This window comes from Tamandua tetradactyla, chromosome 9, assembly GCF_023851605.1.
Source record: "Tamandua tetradactyla isolate mTamTet1 chromosome 9, mTamTet1.pri, whole genome shotgun sequence".
Lineage (NCBI taxonomy): Eukaryota > Metazoa > Chordata > Mammalia > Pilosa > Myrmecophagidae > Tamandua > Tamandua tetradactyla.
The window spans coordinates 46,658,634-46,676,250 of record NC_135335.1 but is presented as its reverse complement, the minus strand read 5'-3'; the positions used below and the strand labels follow the sequence as shown (position 1 = coordinate 46,676,250).

The 17,617-nt window shown below is 38.7% G+C and overlaps 1 protein-coding gene and 1 pseudogene across 1 annotated transcript in view; both read left to right on the top strand.

Moving 5' to 3' along the window:
* The window catches only part of LOC143647081 (uncharacterized), a 61,999-nt gene extending 52,453 nt beyond the window's left edge, over positions 1-9,546 (top strand). The window contains exon 7 of the mRNA XM_077116707.1: positions 734-9,546. Coding sequence (XP_076972822.1) covers positions 734-1,819 — 1,086 coding nt within the window. The 3' untranslated portion in view covers positions 1,820-9,546. The remainder of the gene's footprint in view (positions 1-733) is intronic.
* Positions 2,978-15,458, top strand: LOC143645676 (nuclear nucleic acid-binding protein C1D pseudogene; annotated as a pseudogene).
* The last annotated feature ends 2,159 nt before the right edge of the window (positions 15,459-17,617 follow it).

Here is a 17,617-nt window from a genome sequence, read left to right as displayed (position 1 = left end):
TCCTACATGGGGAGGTATCTCTAGCAGCCAGGTATGCCAGTCGGGAAGGGGTGTCAGCATCCACATTTGGGGAGTTTTACCTAAAAGTTTTGTGCTGTGATCTTAGCCTTTTCACCCATTCTCAACTGGTGTCTCTGGTCACAGATATCCCTCAAACAGTTATTCCAGACAGTTACTGCCTCTTTATTAGCTCCTCTAGAGGACTTACTAAATTTCGTATTTCCCTATGCTGCCATCTTGTCCTACCTCCTTATTTAAGACCACATTTTTTACATTTTATCTCATCTCTTTTTTTCTTGAAGGCTTTTTTAGTATTCTTGGATCCACCATCAAAATAATTTCATCTTTTGTAACTTTTTAATATATAGCTGTGTAAGAATGTAACTAGTGCATGAAAGCTTAAAATTATAGTCTGATGTTACATATATGCTTGTCTGAATCACTTTATGAACTCCTAGAATCTAGGAAAAAATTACCCACAGCCATAGAAACAGGTTTACATGACTAAATTTTAAAACATCATGAAGTTCAATATTGATCAGATATCTATGCAACTAGATGGTATAATAGAGAATATCTCCATGCGTGAAGGTGAATTATGTGCATATTAAACATGGTAAAAAATTTAATTGGAGACTTACTAATGGATTAGTTGAAAATTCATATGGACAAAAATAAAGAAATGTGTGTATATGAATAAATATTTGATAGTCTCTCTTCCATCTCCCCACAGCAGATATCTCACACTCAAAAGAATTCTTTTCAGTGTAATTATTTGCAAGAAGATTCCACTTTCACATCCACAGTGACTCAACATGCATTAATTCTCATGGGAAAGAAACCATATTTTAACACACCGCTTGGAAAAGTCCTCAGTGACCAATCATCTTTTAATCAACAAATGCAGATTCACAGTAAAACTAATTCATATGAATGCCATGAAAATGCTACAGCCTCTATTGAAAGTTCTGGCCACAGACAGTACAGTGGAACTAAAACTGTAGACAGACCATATGAATGCCTTCTATGTGGGAAAGCTTTCACTAGATTTTTTCACCTTAGAGAACATGAGAGAACTCACCCTGGAGAGAAGCCCTATCTATGTCATCTATGTGGGAAAGCCTTCAGTCGGTATTCTCACCTCAGACAACATGAGAGAACTCACACTGGAGAGAAACCCCATGAATGCCTTACGTGTGGGAAAACCTTCAGTGAATATTCTTATCTTAGACTTCATGAGAGAACACACACTGGAGAGAAGCCCTATCAATGTCGCCTATGTGGTAAAACCTTCAGTCAATATTCTCATCTTAGACAACATGAGAGAACACATACTGGAGAGAAACCCCATAAATGCCATCTTTGTGGGAAAGCTTTCACTCAGTGCTCTACCCTCAAACAACATGAGAGAACTCACACTGGAGAGAAACCCTATGAATGCCATCTATGTGGGAAGGCCTTTAGTTTATTTTCTGGTCTTAGACGACATGAGATAACTCATACTGGAGAGAGACCCCATGAATGCCATCTGTGTGGGAAAGCCTTCAGCCTGTATTCCGGTCTTAGACGACATGAGAGAACTCACACTGGAGAGAAATCCCATGAATGCCATCTATGTGGGAAAGCTTTCACTCAGTGTTCTACCCTCAGGCAACATGAGAGAACTCACACTGGAGGAAAAACCCATGAATGCCATCTATGTGGAAAAGTCTTTAGTCTATATTCTCATCTTAGACAACATGAAAGAACTCACACTGGAGAGAAACCCCATGAATGCCATCTATTTGGGAAATCCTTCAGTCAATATTGTTACCTATGACTACATGAGATGGCACACAGTATTGAAGCCCTATAAATGCCATACCTGTAGAAAAGGTTTCAATCCTTTGCTGTCAGATTACATGAGAGAACTTACAGTAGATGGAGACTCCATAAATGTCATCTATGTGGGAAAGCTTTCACTCAGAGTTCTACCCTCAGGCATATGAGAGACCACACAGTGGACAGAAGCCATAAGAATGTCATTATATGGGAACACCTTAATTTCTCTATTCTTAGGCAGCATTAACTTATTCAAATATGAGAGAAACCTTATGAGTGTCATCAGTGTGGGAAAGCTTTCAGTTAGAATTCTGAACTTAGATGGAATGAGAGAACTCACAGCACATATTTTGAATGTGGAAGAGATTTCAGACATAGCTTTAAGCTTTAATCATACCAGAGAACTCCCATACTGAAAAAAAAAACAAACAAAAAAAACACTGTAATCAGTATGGTAGTTCCTTTAGCTGTATTTACTATTCCGTCTAATATAAGGAAGTTCAAACAGGTGAGAACTTGTAAGAATGTCATCTATGTAGCAAGGCCCTTAGTATGTGGTCTGGTGATATATGAGAGAACTTACAGTATAAATATAATGGAAGTGGAAAGTCCTCAACTACCACTCAAACTGATAAGCTGGAGGAATTATACATGAGGAATTCTATGTACTCAATGTAGGAGTGCCTAAGTTTGTAATTTATCCTTTAAATGAGTGGACTCCATAGAACTGAAACCCTAGGTCAGTAACTACTGTCTGCTGTCATTAAGTGAAACACAAGATTTGATGTGCTAAAAAATATTCAATTTAGGAATAATGACGAAAATATGAAATAAGTGGGAAAAATCATGAAATAAGAGGGAAAAGTCTTCATTAGGAGAATGAAAGCCCTTGTGGGAGATTCGTAAATTTCATGATGAAGAATGTATTCAATGTAAAATCAAGGGAAATCATCTGTTCAAATATTCGGGAGAATGTGGCCATGAGTTATTGTGTCTCTGTGAGGGGTAGTATTTGAGGGGATTGGGCAAATTATTGGTATTTGGTAGTTGAATTATGTAAATCAGTGGTGGAAATGCTATAGGTGTGGGGATAGAATATGAAGACTGATTTGGAAGTCTTCAGGTGTAAGTGAATATGCTTCTCTGGTTGCCGCTGATGGGTAAGTGATGGACATTTCTTAGGTCAGCGATTAAATATCTGAAGGATAGGAATAGATATGTTTGCTTTTTTTTTCCTCATGCGAAAACATTTTTTAATTTTATATTTAGTTACTACCAGTGTACACTCTAGGCATTCCTAGATTATCCCATCTCAGTCTTTGTCATCTTTTGCTTTGTTTTTGATCTTAGAGGGAACAATAATCCATCTTGGTAACTGTATTTATCAGTGGGTGAGAGGGTCCTGCACACAGTAGTTCGCTGAGTCAAGCAGAGGTCAGATAATTCCCATTTACCTTCACTAATGACCCATTAGGGAGTATCAGAACCCACTGAAATAATTATCTTAAAGGTAATAGATTCCAAAATTTAAAGGGGCCATAGGCAATGCCATTATGATAGGCTGAATGTGGGATCCAGTCCTTGACTTTAATTTGGAAAAATTATGATCCAAGGCCTGAATTTATGGCAATTTTTCAGCTATATTATTTTTGTAACTTCAAAAGATTGCTGAAGTCTCTCCTACTAAAACGGGGACACTTGAAGTATTTCTGTTTTCATCATTACATCGTATATTTTATGGAATATTGAAACACATTATACTTCGCCCTAAGTAGAGATCAAGAAAAAGATTTCTTCTCATAGGATCCATTATATAAAGACAATGGTGGGTGTATGTATAGTAATAAATTGAACAGTGGAAACAAAATGAAAACTTTGGGGGGTGGTACAAAACTTCTTTTGTTTGCAGATTACATGTTTGGGTAAATGGAAACCACTATTAAACTTTCAAAAGAAAATTAAAGACCATTACTAATTTTAGGGATGTCATAGGGTCTGAAATAAAAATAAAATCCAATTACTGTTTGTGAAAAGTTTGTTGAATGAGGCAATCCATGTTCCTGGGCCCAATATTTCATGGTCCATTTTGGTGGTGGGTTCACCAAGTAGCAGAGTATTCATGGGACATTCAGCTATTTCATGGATGCCACTGGCACTTTTTCCAGTTCCAGAGGTGGTAAACTGTTTGCTCAAGGCAAGGAAAGCAATGACTGCTCCCTAATACATCAGTGTGGCTGACCCATCAATGAACCAGAACTGAGCATCTTTAGGACATCTGTGTGTCAGGTTCCTCTGGATTCCAAAGATGAAGAGAAGGTACTTGTAATGCCTTAGGCTCACATTTGATGGGCACCTCTACCAACACCATTTGCAAGCATGATACTTCCCAAGGATCCAAGCAAACAATTCTGAATTAACCAGTTGTATTCCATGATACTTTGTCATTGGGAACTGCACAAATAAGGATTCTGATTACCTAGAACCCAGGACATGATTGGGCTTTCTAGCCTCAGGTAATCATTTCCATTTCCACCAAGCCCCAGTATTACACCAGAAGCTGTCTTTCATAGGAGTAGTGCGGAGCTTTATCTGGGAACTTTGTGCTCTAAAATTCCATGGCACTTCATTCCATGTGACCTGTTGTCATGTTTCCCTTACAGTAGAATGCAGTTTTCACTGTCCCATTGCTTTAATGCAGAGGGGTGCCACTCAAGTTTTTATGGCCTTTGTGAAGTTATTACTTGAATTATTCATTCCAATGTTGTTGCCCCGTTTGCTTGGAGGTCATGGAGCATGAAAGGCTAATATCATTAAGAGAATTTAATAACTGACGAGTTTTTAGTTCTAAGACTGTGGAAATGTCCAAATAAAGGCACCAATAAGACATTACCTTCCCTCAAGAAAGGCTAATGCCATCTGAACACCTGTATCAGCTGGGAAGTCACATGGCTGGAGTCTGCTGGTCCTTGTTCCCAGTTCATTGCTTCCAGCTTCTGATGCCAGTGGTTTCCTCTCTAAGAGTCTGTGGGCCTTTGTGTAGTTTCTCTACCACAACTCTGGGTTGTGGCTGGCTTAGCCCTCATTTGAAGGCACATGGCAAGTTCTGCTGGGCCCTGACTGTCTAGGGATCTGCTCTCTGTCAGCACTCCAAGCATCTCCAAATCTCTGTTTGCTCTGAAGCAAATGTTCTCCAAGAGTCTGCATCTGAGGTTTCTTCAAAATGTTTCCCCTTTTAAAGGACTCCAGTAAAGTAATCAAGACACACCTTAAGTGGGCGGGATTACATCTTCATCTGACGAAAAGCCCCTGCCTACAATTGGGCATTCCACATCTTTGTGGAGATAATCTAAAGGTTTTCTGCCTATGATATTGTATGAGGATTAAAGAAATATGGCTGCCCCCACAAAATTGCATCTGGAAAAAGACTTGGCTTTTCTGGCGGTGCATAACAGCTTCAAATTGGCACATCGTCCAATGGAAGCATGTGGAATGCCCAGTTGTAGGCATGGGTTCACATGATGTCCCAATATCCCATGTAGATGCTGGGAACCCCATTGCAGCCTTGGAGAAACACGTAGGGTATGTGATTTGATATACTGAATTCCAATCAGATCAAGTATCTAATATACAGCACATGGACCCCAGCATGTGAATTACTGTCCCATATCTGAATCCATGACTAGGGATAGCAGTCTAATTGTGAATGAATGATCATTTTCATACAGGGCCTAATCCCAACCTAGTAAGGCCCAGTACACCATGCTGTGTGGCCTTGGTTCGTCAGGGGTCACATGACTGTGTCCTGATTTTGACCTCTGCTTCTGGTGTGAGTCACCTAGATTTGCCCCATTCTAGAATCTGAGTTGGGCTTCTGTGCCCTGTGGAGGATTTAGCAGGCAATCATGGCAGCTTCTTGGTTACATGGTTGGTTACCATGGAAATTCCATTTGTGTTCTGCTTCAAATGACCTTTTGCATTGTGTATCAACAATGGTGATACATTGATCTCCTTCCCACCTCATGGGCTGTTGCATGGTGATTGGTGTTCGAGTGTACAGCCAGAAACCAGGGTAAAGTCCTACCCACTTCTCAACACATCCATCCTCCGTAATCACCAGCCCATGCTTGTTAACAGGAAGATTTCTCGCATCCCAATTGTCCCCAGCAGCTGAAGGGAGGCAAGTAACTTGGCATGTTTTCTGTGGTGTCAAACCAAAACCACTCTAGTGTTACTGAACTGAAGACCCTATATGCCTCCACCATGCCATAGGATGCTTTGTTGGTGATTGTGTTCACCAAACCTTTGGGAAGAGACACTTATTGCCACCTCCAGTTTAGGAGTCCTCAGAGATGTCAACCCATACCATACAAATGTTGGATTTGTCAACAAAAGACCTCACACAGGCAGTAGGTGGAGTGGTGCTTAATCATATAGAGAAGACAAAAAGCAAGATTATCTTCAATAGTGGGCATTAGTTCTCCGTAGCCAACAAGTCCCCCTGTGAAGCCATAGGAAGTTACTCTATGTGCATGTCTCTATTCTGTAGGTAAGGAAGCTCATTCACTCCCTTCTGGAAACAGTGATGAGGATTGGCCAGGTGCCCTAAAATGCACGTGCATAGCCAAGAAGTCTTCAGTGAATGTTTACATATACACTGAACAAAAGAGAAAGGAATGACCCAGCAGGCCATTCATTTTCATCACATTCAATGTAACAACAAATAGTTCATAATTCCATTCAAAATATGTGGAATATATATTGTCTCAAGCAAAAATATTGATGATTACGCTTATGGAATGTATCTCCCTTTTCTGTTTGGGGGCCATTACTTTTTTACATGTTGTATCCCAGACCATCACGACCGGCTGCACTGTCTATGACTGTTTCTCATGGAAGCCCTGGCCCTCATGCAAGTAGAGTGATTAGAGTTCTTCCTTAATTTTTGTGAAACAGAGTCTGGAATACCTGTTTGTGTTCGTAATACTTATTTGTGAGAAAATGCCATCTTCCTTATTAACTGAATTTGAGGTATCATTATGTATAATTTATGGTTTGAAGTACTTTACACATATTAAAATGTTTTTTAAGTCTCTATGGATTAATTTCTATTGTTTCCCCAAAGTGGAGGAAAAGCAGTTAAATAACTTGTTCCAAGGATATTCAGCTAGTGGGTGGCTGAAATGGTGAGTATTGCTCCCAAACACCAGCCTCTTAAACACGATGCCATACTGCCCGCTCATACACAACATCTACCCAAGAGTAGGTCAGATGTGTTCTCATGTGCTGCACACCTTAGCTTCTTCTGAAGGTAGATTCCACACCCATTTTAGATTTATCAATTTTAGGATGCTGAACTATGCCACAGGCATGTAAGTTATAAAAATGGTACAATTGTAAAATGTTATTGTTTACTAAAAATAGTAATACAGTATAAGCAATGTAAGAATCTTATTTCAAAAATTAGAGTTCATCTTTTGGAAAACAGGTACAATTTGATTGCACATTGGAAGCCAGAGGAAAATATATGAAGACATGTTACCATGTTCAGACTTTTGTTGGGTAGCACTGTCTTTTAATGTTATAAACCAGGAGAGTTTAGATGTCCTGACTACAAGGTCTAGATCAAGAAAGAAATTTCCTTCTTTATATCTTTGTTCCACCTGAGAATAGTTTTCCTTCTAATATTCCCATTTACTAATATCCTATTTATCAGAAATGAAATATTTTATAATTATCTCTTTAATATTTACAAATTTAAGAAGTTACATCCCACTTTACTGATGACTAACAAGACCCATAGTAATTAACTTGTCTTGATTCTAAAAGGGAGAAAGTGAGAATAATAGGGAGCTAATGGAATACTTTAGGGAAACAAAACCTTAGAGAATACTTTAAATGACTGGAAATAATACTGTAGGATGGAACTAGCCAGTTGTCATTTATGGAAATTTGATACATTCTAAATCCAAGATCCAGTTATCCATGTCAAAAGTGTTGTTATGCATGCATTTCTTACTACATCAAGTGAATTATTAGTTTTCATTTCTGAGCAAGATGAAGTAAAGGGACTGGATATAACTTCATGCTAGAAGCAAGTAATCCTTAGAAAATATATGAGAACAATTTTTAGATATTGGACATTGGGCTGTGTGTTATAGTGGACCCTGAGACAGAAGAAGCAAATGAGATGAGGACTACAGTCACCTAGCTTTCAGCCTGGAGAAGGTTTTGAGGATGCAGTTCAGGATGAGTTAACCCAGGAAATGCCCATTGGTTTCCCTGGATGGGATTGGGCATCTGAGGAGGTCAAGCCAACCAGAGTTCTCAGCACCAGGGAGAGCAGAGTTAGAACTCTGAAGATGTAAAGTAACTCCCCCGCCGCCCCCCCCCCCCCGCACTGGGATCTTTAGCTGAGTACTGAATAGCCCAGATAATGATGAAACTGAAGAAAAAACTGTTCAAAAGGAGCAGAGGGAACAACCACTGCTTGACACACAGAAAAGCTGTAACAGTTAACAGTACATTTGTGCTACAGGAGATATTAAAGGAAGCCATTCAGACAGAAGGAACTTTATATGCGATTGAATTTTTTTTCAAAGAGAAAGTTTATTACTAGGTACGTAGTAGGAGAGCAGATGGCCTAGCCACCCAAAATCTGTCTCCCTGAACTACACTAGTTCAGCTAGCTTTATTAGAGGAAAGATGGTCAGAGTTTAGGATAATGAGCACAGTGGTCCCAGATGAAGTAGTTAGAGGTTATCTAATTATTGAGTATGTGCAGAGTGATTGCATGCTTAGCCGCAGAATGTATGAAAGAAAATGCAGAATGAGGTATAGGTGACTTGTAGGTTAAAGGGCAAGCTACTGTGCATGTGAGCTGGGCCCACTTTGGTTAGATCCAGTCTCGATCAAGATAGATTAGGGGTGGGTTAGTTCTGGGCTGACACAGGACCCCTTATCAATAAATATTAGGGGCTGTCTTTAGCAATTACAAGACTCTAAAGTTGAAAAACTGGATAGCTTGGTACAAATGAAGGTTAGTCACTGTATATGGTCAGGTTCATGTGTCAATTTTGGCCGGGTAGTTTTGCCTGGTCATCTGGTCAGGAAAGTGCTGGCCTGTCTGTTGCTTTGAGGGCATTTTGTGGACTTAAATCATGATCACATTGGCTGTATTCACTAAAGCTAAGGGGAGTGTCTTCTGCAATGAGTGATGCTTAAGCTGATCACCAAAAGGCTTTTAAGGAGGATTCAGAAGACACACTCTTCTTCCTACTTCAGTCAACAAGCCTCTCCTGAGTTCATTGAGGACCTTCATCAGACTTGCCAGCTTGTGGCCTGCCCTACAGACCTTCGACTCTACATTATCATGGCTACATGAGATATTTTTATAAATTTTATATCTACAGATCTCTCCTGCTGATTCTGTTGCTTAGAGAACCTTGACTAATACAACTTGGTACCAGAAGTGGTTTTTATTTTTTATTTTTTAATTTTTTTAAACATAACAACATACAAACACAAACATTCTTAGCATATTAGCATTCCATTCCTGGTTTATAAACAATAACTCCCAATATCATCACATAGTAGTACATTCATCACCACGATCACCTCTCAGAACATTTGCATCAATCCAGAAAAAGAAAAAAATTAATACATACCATAGCCCTCCCCCACCCCTCACCAATCACCAGCATTTCAATCTACTAAATTTATTTTAACATTTATTCCCCCTATTATTTATTTATTTTTAATCCATATGTTTTACTCATCTGTCCATACCATAGATAAAAGGAGCATCATACACAAGGTTTTCACAATCACACAGTCACATTGTGAAAGTTATATCATTATACAATCATCTTCAAGAAACATGGCTACTGAAACACAGCTCTGTTTTCAGGAGTTCCTTCTAGCCTCTCCAGAAGTGGTTCTTAAGGAACAGAATCTTAAAACTGGGTTTTTATGATTGGTTTTCTACTCTGACTGGACTCAAACGCACTAAGGACTCTGTGTTTCCTATAATCAGAATGACACTGCCAATCTGTGGGGTGAGCTGGCAAAACAGATAGTCAAAATATCATCATTGGATTCTTCCAATGATTTGCTTATATGAAGTCAGGACCTGGGGATGATGTTTTTGACACCTTTATGGGGTTTTGTGAAAATAGATATACAGATGTTGGCTGCTTGTTGTTAGATATACTGTATACATTGATGAGGGAAAGGGATGAAATGAAGGCTTCAGATGAGAAGGTTACATTCTGTATGATGATGTAAACATTTCTATGAGTGTCCTGAAAGAAAATCTATATCCTATAGCTGCAGACTTGAGATCTCTGAAAATCAGACTCAGAATTTCATTGTTAGAGTAGCAACTCTACAACATAAACTGAAATTCCAATCTTGCATGGTGTCTGCCATTAAAATGAGGGCATTGATTGGAAAGGAGTGGGACCCTGAAAAATGGGATGGTGATGTATGGATTGATAATAATGGCAGTGGAGAGGTTGAAATCCTAGATTGTACTGAGTCTTTTCTAGATGACCCTGTAATAGTTTGTCTGAAGACATAGCTGCCCCACCTCCAGCCTTCCCTGAGGAGTTGGCCGCCCAAACTCCACCTGAGGGGATTACCATAGAATACTTAATCCTGTTTCACCAGATGAAACTGCAAATGAATGCCCTGAAGCAATTGGCTTGTAAGATAATTTAATTCTTTTTATGATCACCCCCACCATCCCTCATTTCTTTCAAACCTATAACTAAAGTCCCAACAGACCCCAAAAGGTGAGGTACAAAGTGTCACACATGAGGAGGTACATTATCCTCCAAAAGAACTGCATGAGCTTTCCAATTTATGTAGGCAGAAATCAGGGGGATATGTGTGGCAATGAATTTTAAGGGTCTGGGATAATGGTGGGAGGAATATAAAGCTGGATCAGGCTGAATTTAGATATGGGCACACTAAGCAGATATTCTGCATTCAATATTATACCTTGAGGGGTTAGAAAGCACATTAATAGTTTGGATGTTGGCTGAAACATGGATCAAAAGGTGGCCGATATTACCTGAGGTTCAAATGCCAGAACTGCCCTGGGATAGTGTAGATGAGGGCATCCAACAGCTTAGAAAGATTGGAATGTTAGAGTGGTTTTATCATGGAAAGCCATTCATACACCCCAGGAATGTTCCGAGGATGCACATTTTACCAGAACTGAGAAATAAATTTGTGAGACTAGCTCCATCATCCCTGAAGACCTCTGTAGTTACCCTTCTCTGTAGGTCAGATATTACTGTGGGAACTGCTGTCACTGACTGGAATCCTTAAACACAATGGGGATGATCAGATTCTGAGTTCACAGAAGCCAGGTGGCAGCACTTAATCTCCAAAGACAAGGTAGACATGGCTATCATAATGGACAGCAGACTCAGAGCAGGAGTGAAAATAATCTGACTCACAGAGACTTGTGGTATTGGCTAGTAAGTCATGGGGCACCTAAAAGTACAATAGATGGGCAGTCTACTAAACTCTTATTTAAGCTGTATAAGCAAGAGTTCTAGGTAAAATGAACAGAAGTCTGAGTCACAACCCCTTAATCAATTTCCATACTTGCAACGGTTTACAGATCCAGAGCCCCTTGAATGAGGGGGAGGTCAAGTCTCTTTGAGAGAGGAGGCTGTTAAACTGCCATAAATCTATACTATTGATCTTCCTCCAGCCTTCCCCAAAGAGAGCGGGGCCTTTTACCAGGGTAATTGTGCATTGGGGAAAAGGAAATGATCAAATATTTAGGGGATTATTAGACACTGGTTCAGAAGAACATTAATTCCAGTGGACCCAAAACATCACTCTGCTCCACAAGTCAGAGTGGGGGCTTATGGAGGTCAGGTGATTGATGGAGTTTTAGCTCAGATCCATCTCACAGTGGGTCCAGTGGGCCCCTGGATCCATTCTGTACTTATTTCCTCAGTTCCAGAATGCGTAATTGGAATAGACATACTGAGCAACTGGCGAAATCCCCACATTGTCTCTCTAACTCATAGAGGGAGGGTTATTATGGTAGGAAAGGCCAATTGCAAGTGACTAGAACTTCCCCTACCTACCAAAATAGTACATCAGAAGCAATACCAAATTCCTGGAGGGATTGTAGAGCTTACTGCCACTCTTAAGGACTTGGAGGATGCAAGGGTGGTGATTCCCACCACATTCTCATTCAACTCTTCTATTTGGCCTATGAAGAAAAAAGATGAGTCTTGGAGGATGACAGTGAATTATCATAACTCAACAAAGTGATAACTCCAATTGCAGCTGCTGTTCTGGAGGTGGTGTCATTGCTTGAGGAAATCAATACATCCCCTGGTATGTGGTAGGCATCTATTGATCTGACAAATGCTTTTTTTCTCAATAGCTGTTTAATAAGGACCACCAGAAAGTTTGCTTTCTTTCACTGTCCTACCACAGGGGTATATCAACTCCCTGACTCTATGTCATAATCTTGTCCACAGGGACCTTGATCATTTTTCCTCCCACAAAACATCACACTAGTCAATTATATTGATACCATGCTGATTGGACCTAGTGAGCAAGAAATAGAACTAGTTTAGACTTATTGGTAAGGCATTTGCTTGTCAGAGGATGGGAGATAAATCCAACTAAATACAGGGGCCTTCCACCTCAGTGAAATTTCTAGGTGTCCAGTAGTGTTGAGAAATCCCTTCTAAGGTGAAGGATAAGTTGCTGCATCTTGCCCCTCCTATGACTAAAGAAGAGGCACAACAGCTAGTTGGTCTCTTTGGATTTGGGTGACAACATAATCCTCATTTGGGTGTGCTACTCTGGCCCATTTATCAAGTGATCAGAAAAGCAGCTAATTTTGAGGAGGATTTGTGACAGGTCCAGGCAGTTAACAAGCTGCACCAGCACTTGTACCATATGATCCAATAGATCCAGTAGTTCTGGAAATGCCCAGGGAAATAGAGATATTGTCTGGAGCCTTTGGCAGGTAACTATAGGAGAATCACAATGCAAAACCCTTAGGATTTTGGAGCAAAGCCTTAAAATCTGCTGCAGATAACTAGTTTTCTTTTGAGAAACAGCCTTTGGGCTGCTACTGGGCCTTAGTAGAGACTCAATGCTTAACCATAGGCTACCAAGTTACCACGAGACCTGAGTTGCCTATCATGAGCTTGATGTTGTCTGATCCACCAAACCATGAAGTTGGGCATGCACAGCAGCACTCCACCATGAAATGGAAATGGTGTATAGGAGATAAGTCCAGAGCAAGTCCTGAAGGCACAAGCAAGTTACACTATGTGTGGCCCAAATGTCCATGGTCTGCACTCCTGCCACATTGCCTTCTGTTTCCTAGACCAGAGCTATGGCCTCTTGGGGAGTTCCTTACAGTGAACTGACTGAGGAAGATAAAACTCAGGCCTGATTTACAGATGGTTCTCCATGATATGCAGGCACCACCCAAAAGTGGACAGATGCTGCACAACAACCCCTTTCTCGGATATCCCTGAAAGCAATGAGGGGAAATCTTTCCAGTGGGCATAACTTTGAGCAGTGCACCTGGTTGTTCATTTTGCTTGGAAGGAGAACTGGCCAGAGGTGTATTTGTATACTGACTCATGGGCTGTTGTTAATGTTTGGCTGGATTGCCAGGGACTTGGAGAAAGAATGATTGGAAAATTGGTGACAAAGACATCTGGGGAAGAGGTATGTGGATAGACCTTTCTGAGTGGGTTAAAAACGTGAAGATATTTGTGTCCCATGTAGTTGATCACCAGATGGTGACTTCAGCAGAGGATGGTTTTGATGATCAAATGGATAAGATGACCCATTCCATGAATAGCAGTCAGCCTCTTTCTCAGTAACTCTTGTCATTGCCCAATGGGCTCATGAACAAAGTGGTCAAGGTGGCAGGGATGGAGTTTATGCATGGGTTCAGCAACATGAAATTTCACTGACCAAGGCTGACCTGGCTACGGCCACTGCTGAGTGCCCAATTTGCCAGCAGGAGAGACCCACACTCACTATTCCCCGAGGTGATCAGCTGGCTACATGGTGGCAAGTTGATTACATTTGACCACTCCCATTCAAGGCAGGTGCAGCAGTTTGTTCTAACTGGAGTAGACACATACTCTGGATATAGGTTTGCTTTCACTGCACACAATGCTTCTGCCAAAACTACCATCTGTGGACTTACAGAATGCCTTATTCATCATCATGGTATTCCATGCAGAATTGCTTCTGGTCAAGGAACCCACTTCACAGCAAATGAACTATGGGAATGGGCATATGCTCATGGAATTTTCTGGTCTTACTATGTTCCCCATCATCCAGATGGATTGATAGAATGGTGGAATGGCCTTATGAAAAATCAACTACTGTGCCAAATAGATGGCAATACCTTGAAGGGCTGGGGTGATGTTCTCCCAGAAGCTGTGTATGCTTTGAATCAGCATCCACTGTATGGTGCTGTTTCTCCCATAGCCAGGATCCATGGGTCCAGGAACCAAGGGGGTGGAAATGGAAGTGGCACCACTCAGTCTTACCCCTGCAATCCACTAGGAAAATTTTTGCTTCCTGTCCCTGTGACCTTGGGTTTTGCTGATCTACAGGTTTTACTTCCAGAAAGGGGAGTGCTTCCCCAGGAGAAACAACAATGATTCCATCGAACTGGAATCTAAGACTGCCACCTGGTCACTTTGGGCTACTCGTGCCCCTAGATCAACAAGCCAAGAAGGAGATTTCTTTACTGGCTGAGGTGATTGATCCTGACTATTGGGGAAATAGGACTGCAACTACTCAATGGAGGTAAAGAAGTTTTACTGGACTATAGAAATTTCCCTAAGGCGACTTTTAGTACTGCCAGACCCTGTGATTAAAATCAATGGAAAATGACAACAACCCAATCCAGGCAGGACAACAAATGGCTCTTAAACTTCAGGAATGAAGGTTTGGATCACCTTACCAGGCAAAGAACCACGGTCAGCTGAAGTGCTTGCTGAGTGTAAAGGGAACATGGAATGGGTAGCGGAAGAAGATAGTGCTAAATATAAACTATGACTATGTGATCAGTTACAGAAACAAGGACTGTAATTTTGTTTTGTTCATGTTATAGTATTTAAGTTGTAAGATATCAAGTTTAAGAGTGAATATTCATATGACTTCTTTCAGGGAGACTGGAATCCAAGTTGGACATATTGGCAAGTGAAGAAGTTAATGAGGACTATCCAGTAAAAATCCATGAGTATTTATCAACATTCAAGAATTCCATTGGTGCTGTGGATGAAATGCTCAAGACCATGATGTCTGTTTCTAGAAATGAGTTGTTACAGAAGTTGGACCCACAAGCAAAAGTAGATTTAGTTTCTGCATACACATTGAATTCAAGGTTTTGGGCTTATTTGCCAACTCAAGGAGTTAGTCCTAAGGAATGTCCAGTAAAGCAGGAATTGGAAAGAATCAGAGTATAGATGAACAGAGTCAAAGAAATAACAGACAAGAAAAATGCTGGGAAGTTGGACAGAGGTGCAACTTCAAGATTTGTAAAAAAAAATACCCTCTGGTAACCAAAACCTAAAAATGTATAAAAACTTGCCAATAAAGGGAAAAGTAAAAATTAACTTTTTGATTTTGAAGTACATATATTCAAAATATTCAAAAAATATTATTTTTGTTGTTTTTCACAAAGTAGAGGGTGACTGTGTGGCAATACAAATTTGAAGATATTCCTTTTTGAGTTAATAGATAAAGTTTTTACTTTAAATTTCTAATGCTAAATACTTTTCTCCAAAAAGATTGTTATCTTTATTGATTTTCCTATAGAAAACTATGAGGGTTTTAGCATGTGGTATATTTTATATTCATAATTTACTGTCTTTTTGATGAGACTCTTATTTCCTCATATATGTCATTCTTTAATGTACTGTCTTATAAACAGCTCTGAAATTTTTTAACATTCTTTGTAAACATTTTATACTATTTTAAATGAACAATGATCTTATGAAATATGCCACCTGAAGACTAAAGTTATAAGTTTATCAGTTTTCACTATAATATTAAGAAAAAATGAAATAACTTAAATGTCTTTTTTTTCTGTTTGGTTATGTCATCACATTTTCATGATTTTAGGAATTATTACTTTTTTATATTCAGATTGTGAAATTAAAATTTTAAGGTTATACTTTAATTCTTGGCACTTCACCTCTGTGTCCCATTTAAAATAAAATGTCTTTTATTCTCATTTTGTTTTAGATAGGAAATTAGGTTGCATGTAGATGGCTGAATTTTATCATAATGGCTATACTGTTTTAATAAAGATTGTAAATGTTGTGAAGCTAAGCTGTTTATTTTTCTTTTTTGAGTAAATTTGCTCACTAAATTACAAAGATTGATTTTAGAAGCCATCACAAATAAAGAAATTCATGAATTTCTGTTCTTGATACATATTGCTTTAGAAAACTGCTTGAATCTGTTGGTCTCATTTTTTTAGATTTTTAAATTTTATATCTTTGAGATTATGTCAAGTACATACAGGTGTTTTGGAACAAATTATATAATTCTATATAAGTACAAGGAGAAATCCAAAAGAGATTACATTGTATGTATATTTTTATTTATCTTTTGGGAATATTTGTTACAGAGAATGCTACATATTAAAAAAATTTAAATGTCTAAGCCCATGCATTTTAATTTTGTGCTCTTAATGCTTTCAATCTTTGAATCCACATCATCATGTATAGGAATACCAAATGCAGTAAAGTAGTTTAATTTCTGAAAAAGGAGTTGTTAAAATTTTCTGTGAGATTAATTCTTCATAAGTAACCTTGAATAAATGGATTTCTTGTTGTATGGTAGCAGATATTGGAAATGGTCTTAAAATGTAATGGATTTTGTAAAGCATGTTGAACTCTTTCTATGACACATGAAGAAGAAGTCACTGATAGGAGCAGAAAGTCTCTTCTGCGACTTATGTCAGATGATAATATTTATGGTTACTTCATTCCTTTTTTCACCTTCATCCTCTCAAATTTATAACTACTTTCTTTAGAGTAACTTCTCCATGGGATAAATGTTGTAACTAAGATCAAGATCATGCCTTGTATTCTTTGTTGTAATGAAACTTGTAACTTGCATTTCACTATTTTTTTAATTTCACAAAGAAAAGATTCAATGAAAAATATCATACAGTTGCAGAATGTAATTAGCCAAATTGTAGGTTTGTGATGGTCCAATTCTACAATCTGTTTAATTAGGGATTGTTAAATGAGTACTTCTTTCAGTGCTCATTATTACAAATAAAAATACTTTGAATTTATTCCATTTTATTATGCATACTTTTAAATACTCATTACTTAGCATCTAATAAGCAGTTGAATGATAATAATGTGTTGGATTGCTTATTTGTTTATCATTTGTTTATTAATTCCACAAGTATTTAATGATATTTACATTACCATATACTGTGCTAGGTGCTAATTGCAAATAAGACAACTCAACCTTTAGTCTAGTTTTATAAAGTATTATTTAAAAAGTGGTCTTTCATTCTATTTGGTTTCTTAGAATTACTGGAAAATTTATTACAAATTGTGCTCATTAACCTTAAGTGGAACCATAAAGAATGATCTATCATTTAATTGTTGATAACATAGTTTGTTTCAAATAGCTGTCTGCTCTAAGTTTAGATCTTAATTACTTCTCTTATTAATTTTTTGTGAATTGGCAATTTAGAGAGGTTCCAACTATAGATATTTTTAAGATTAGGATTATGGATTATTAATCT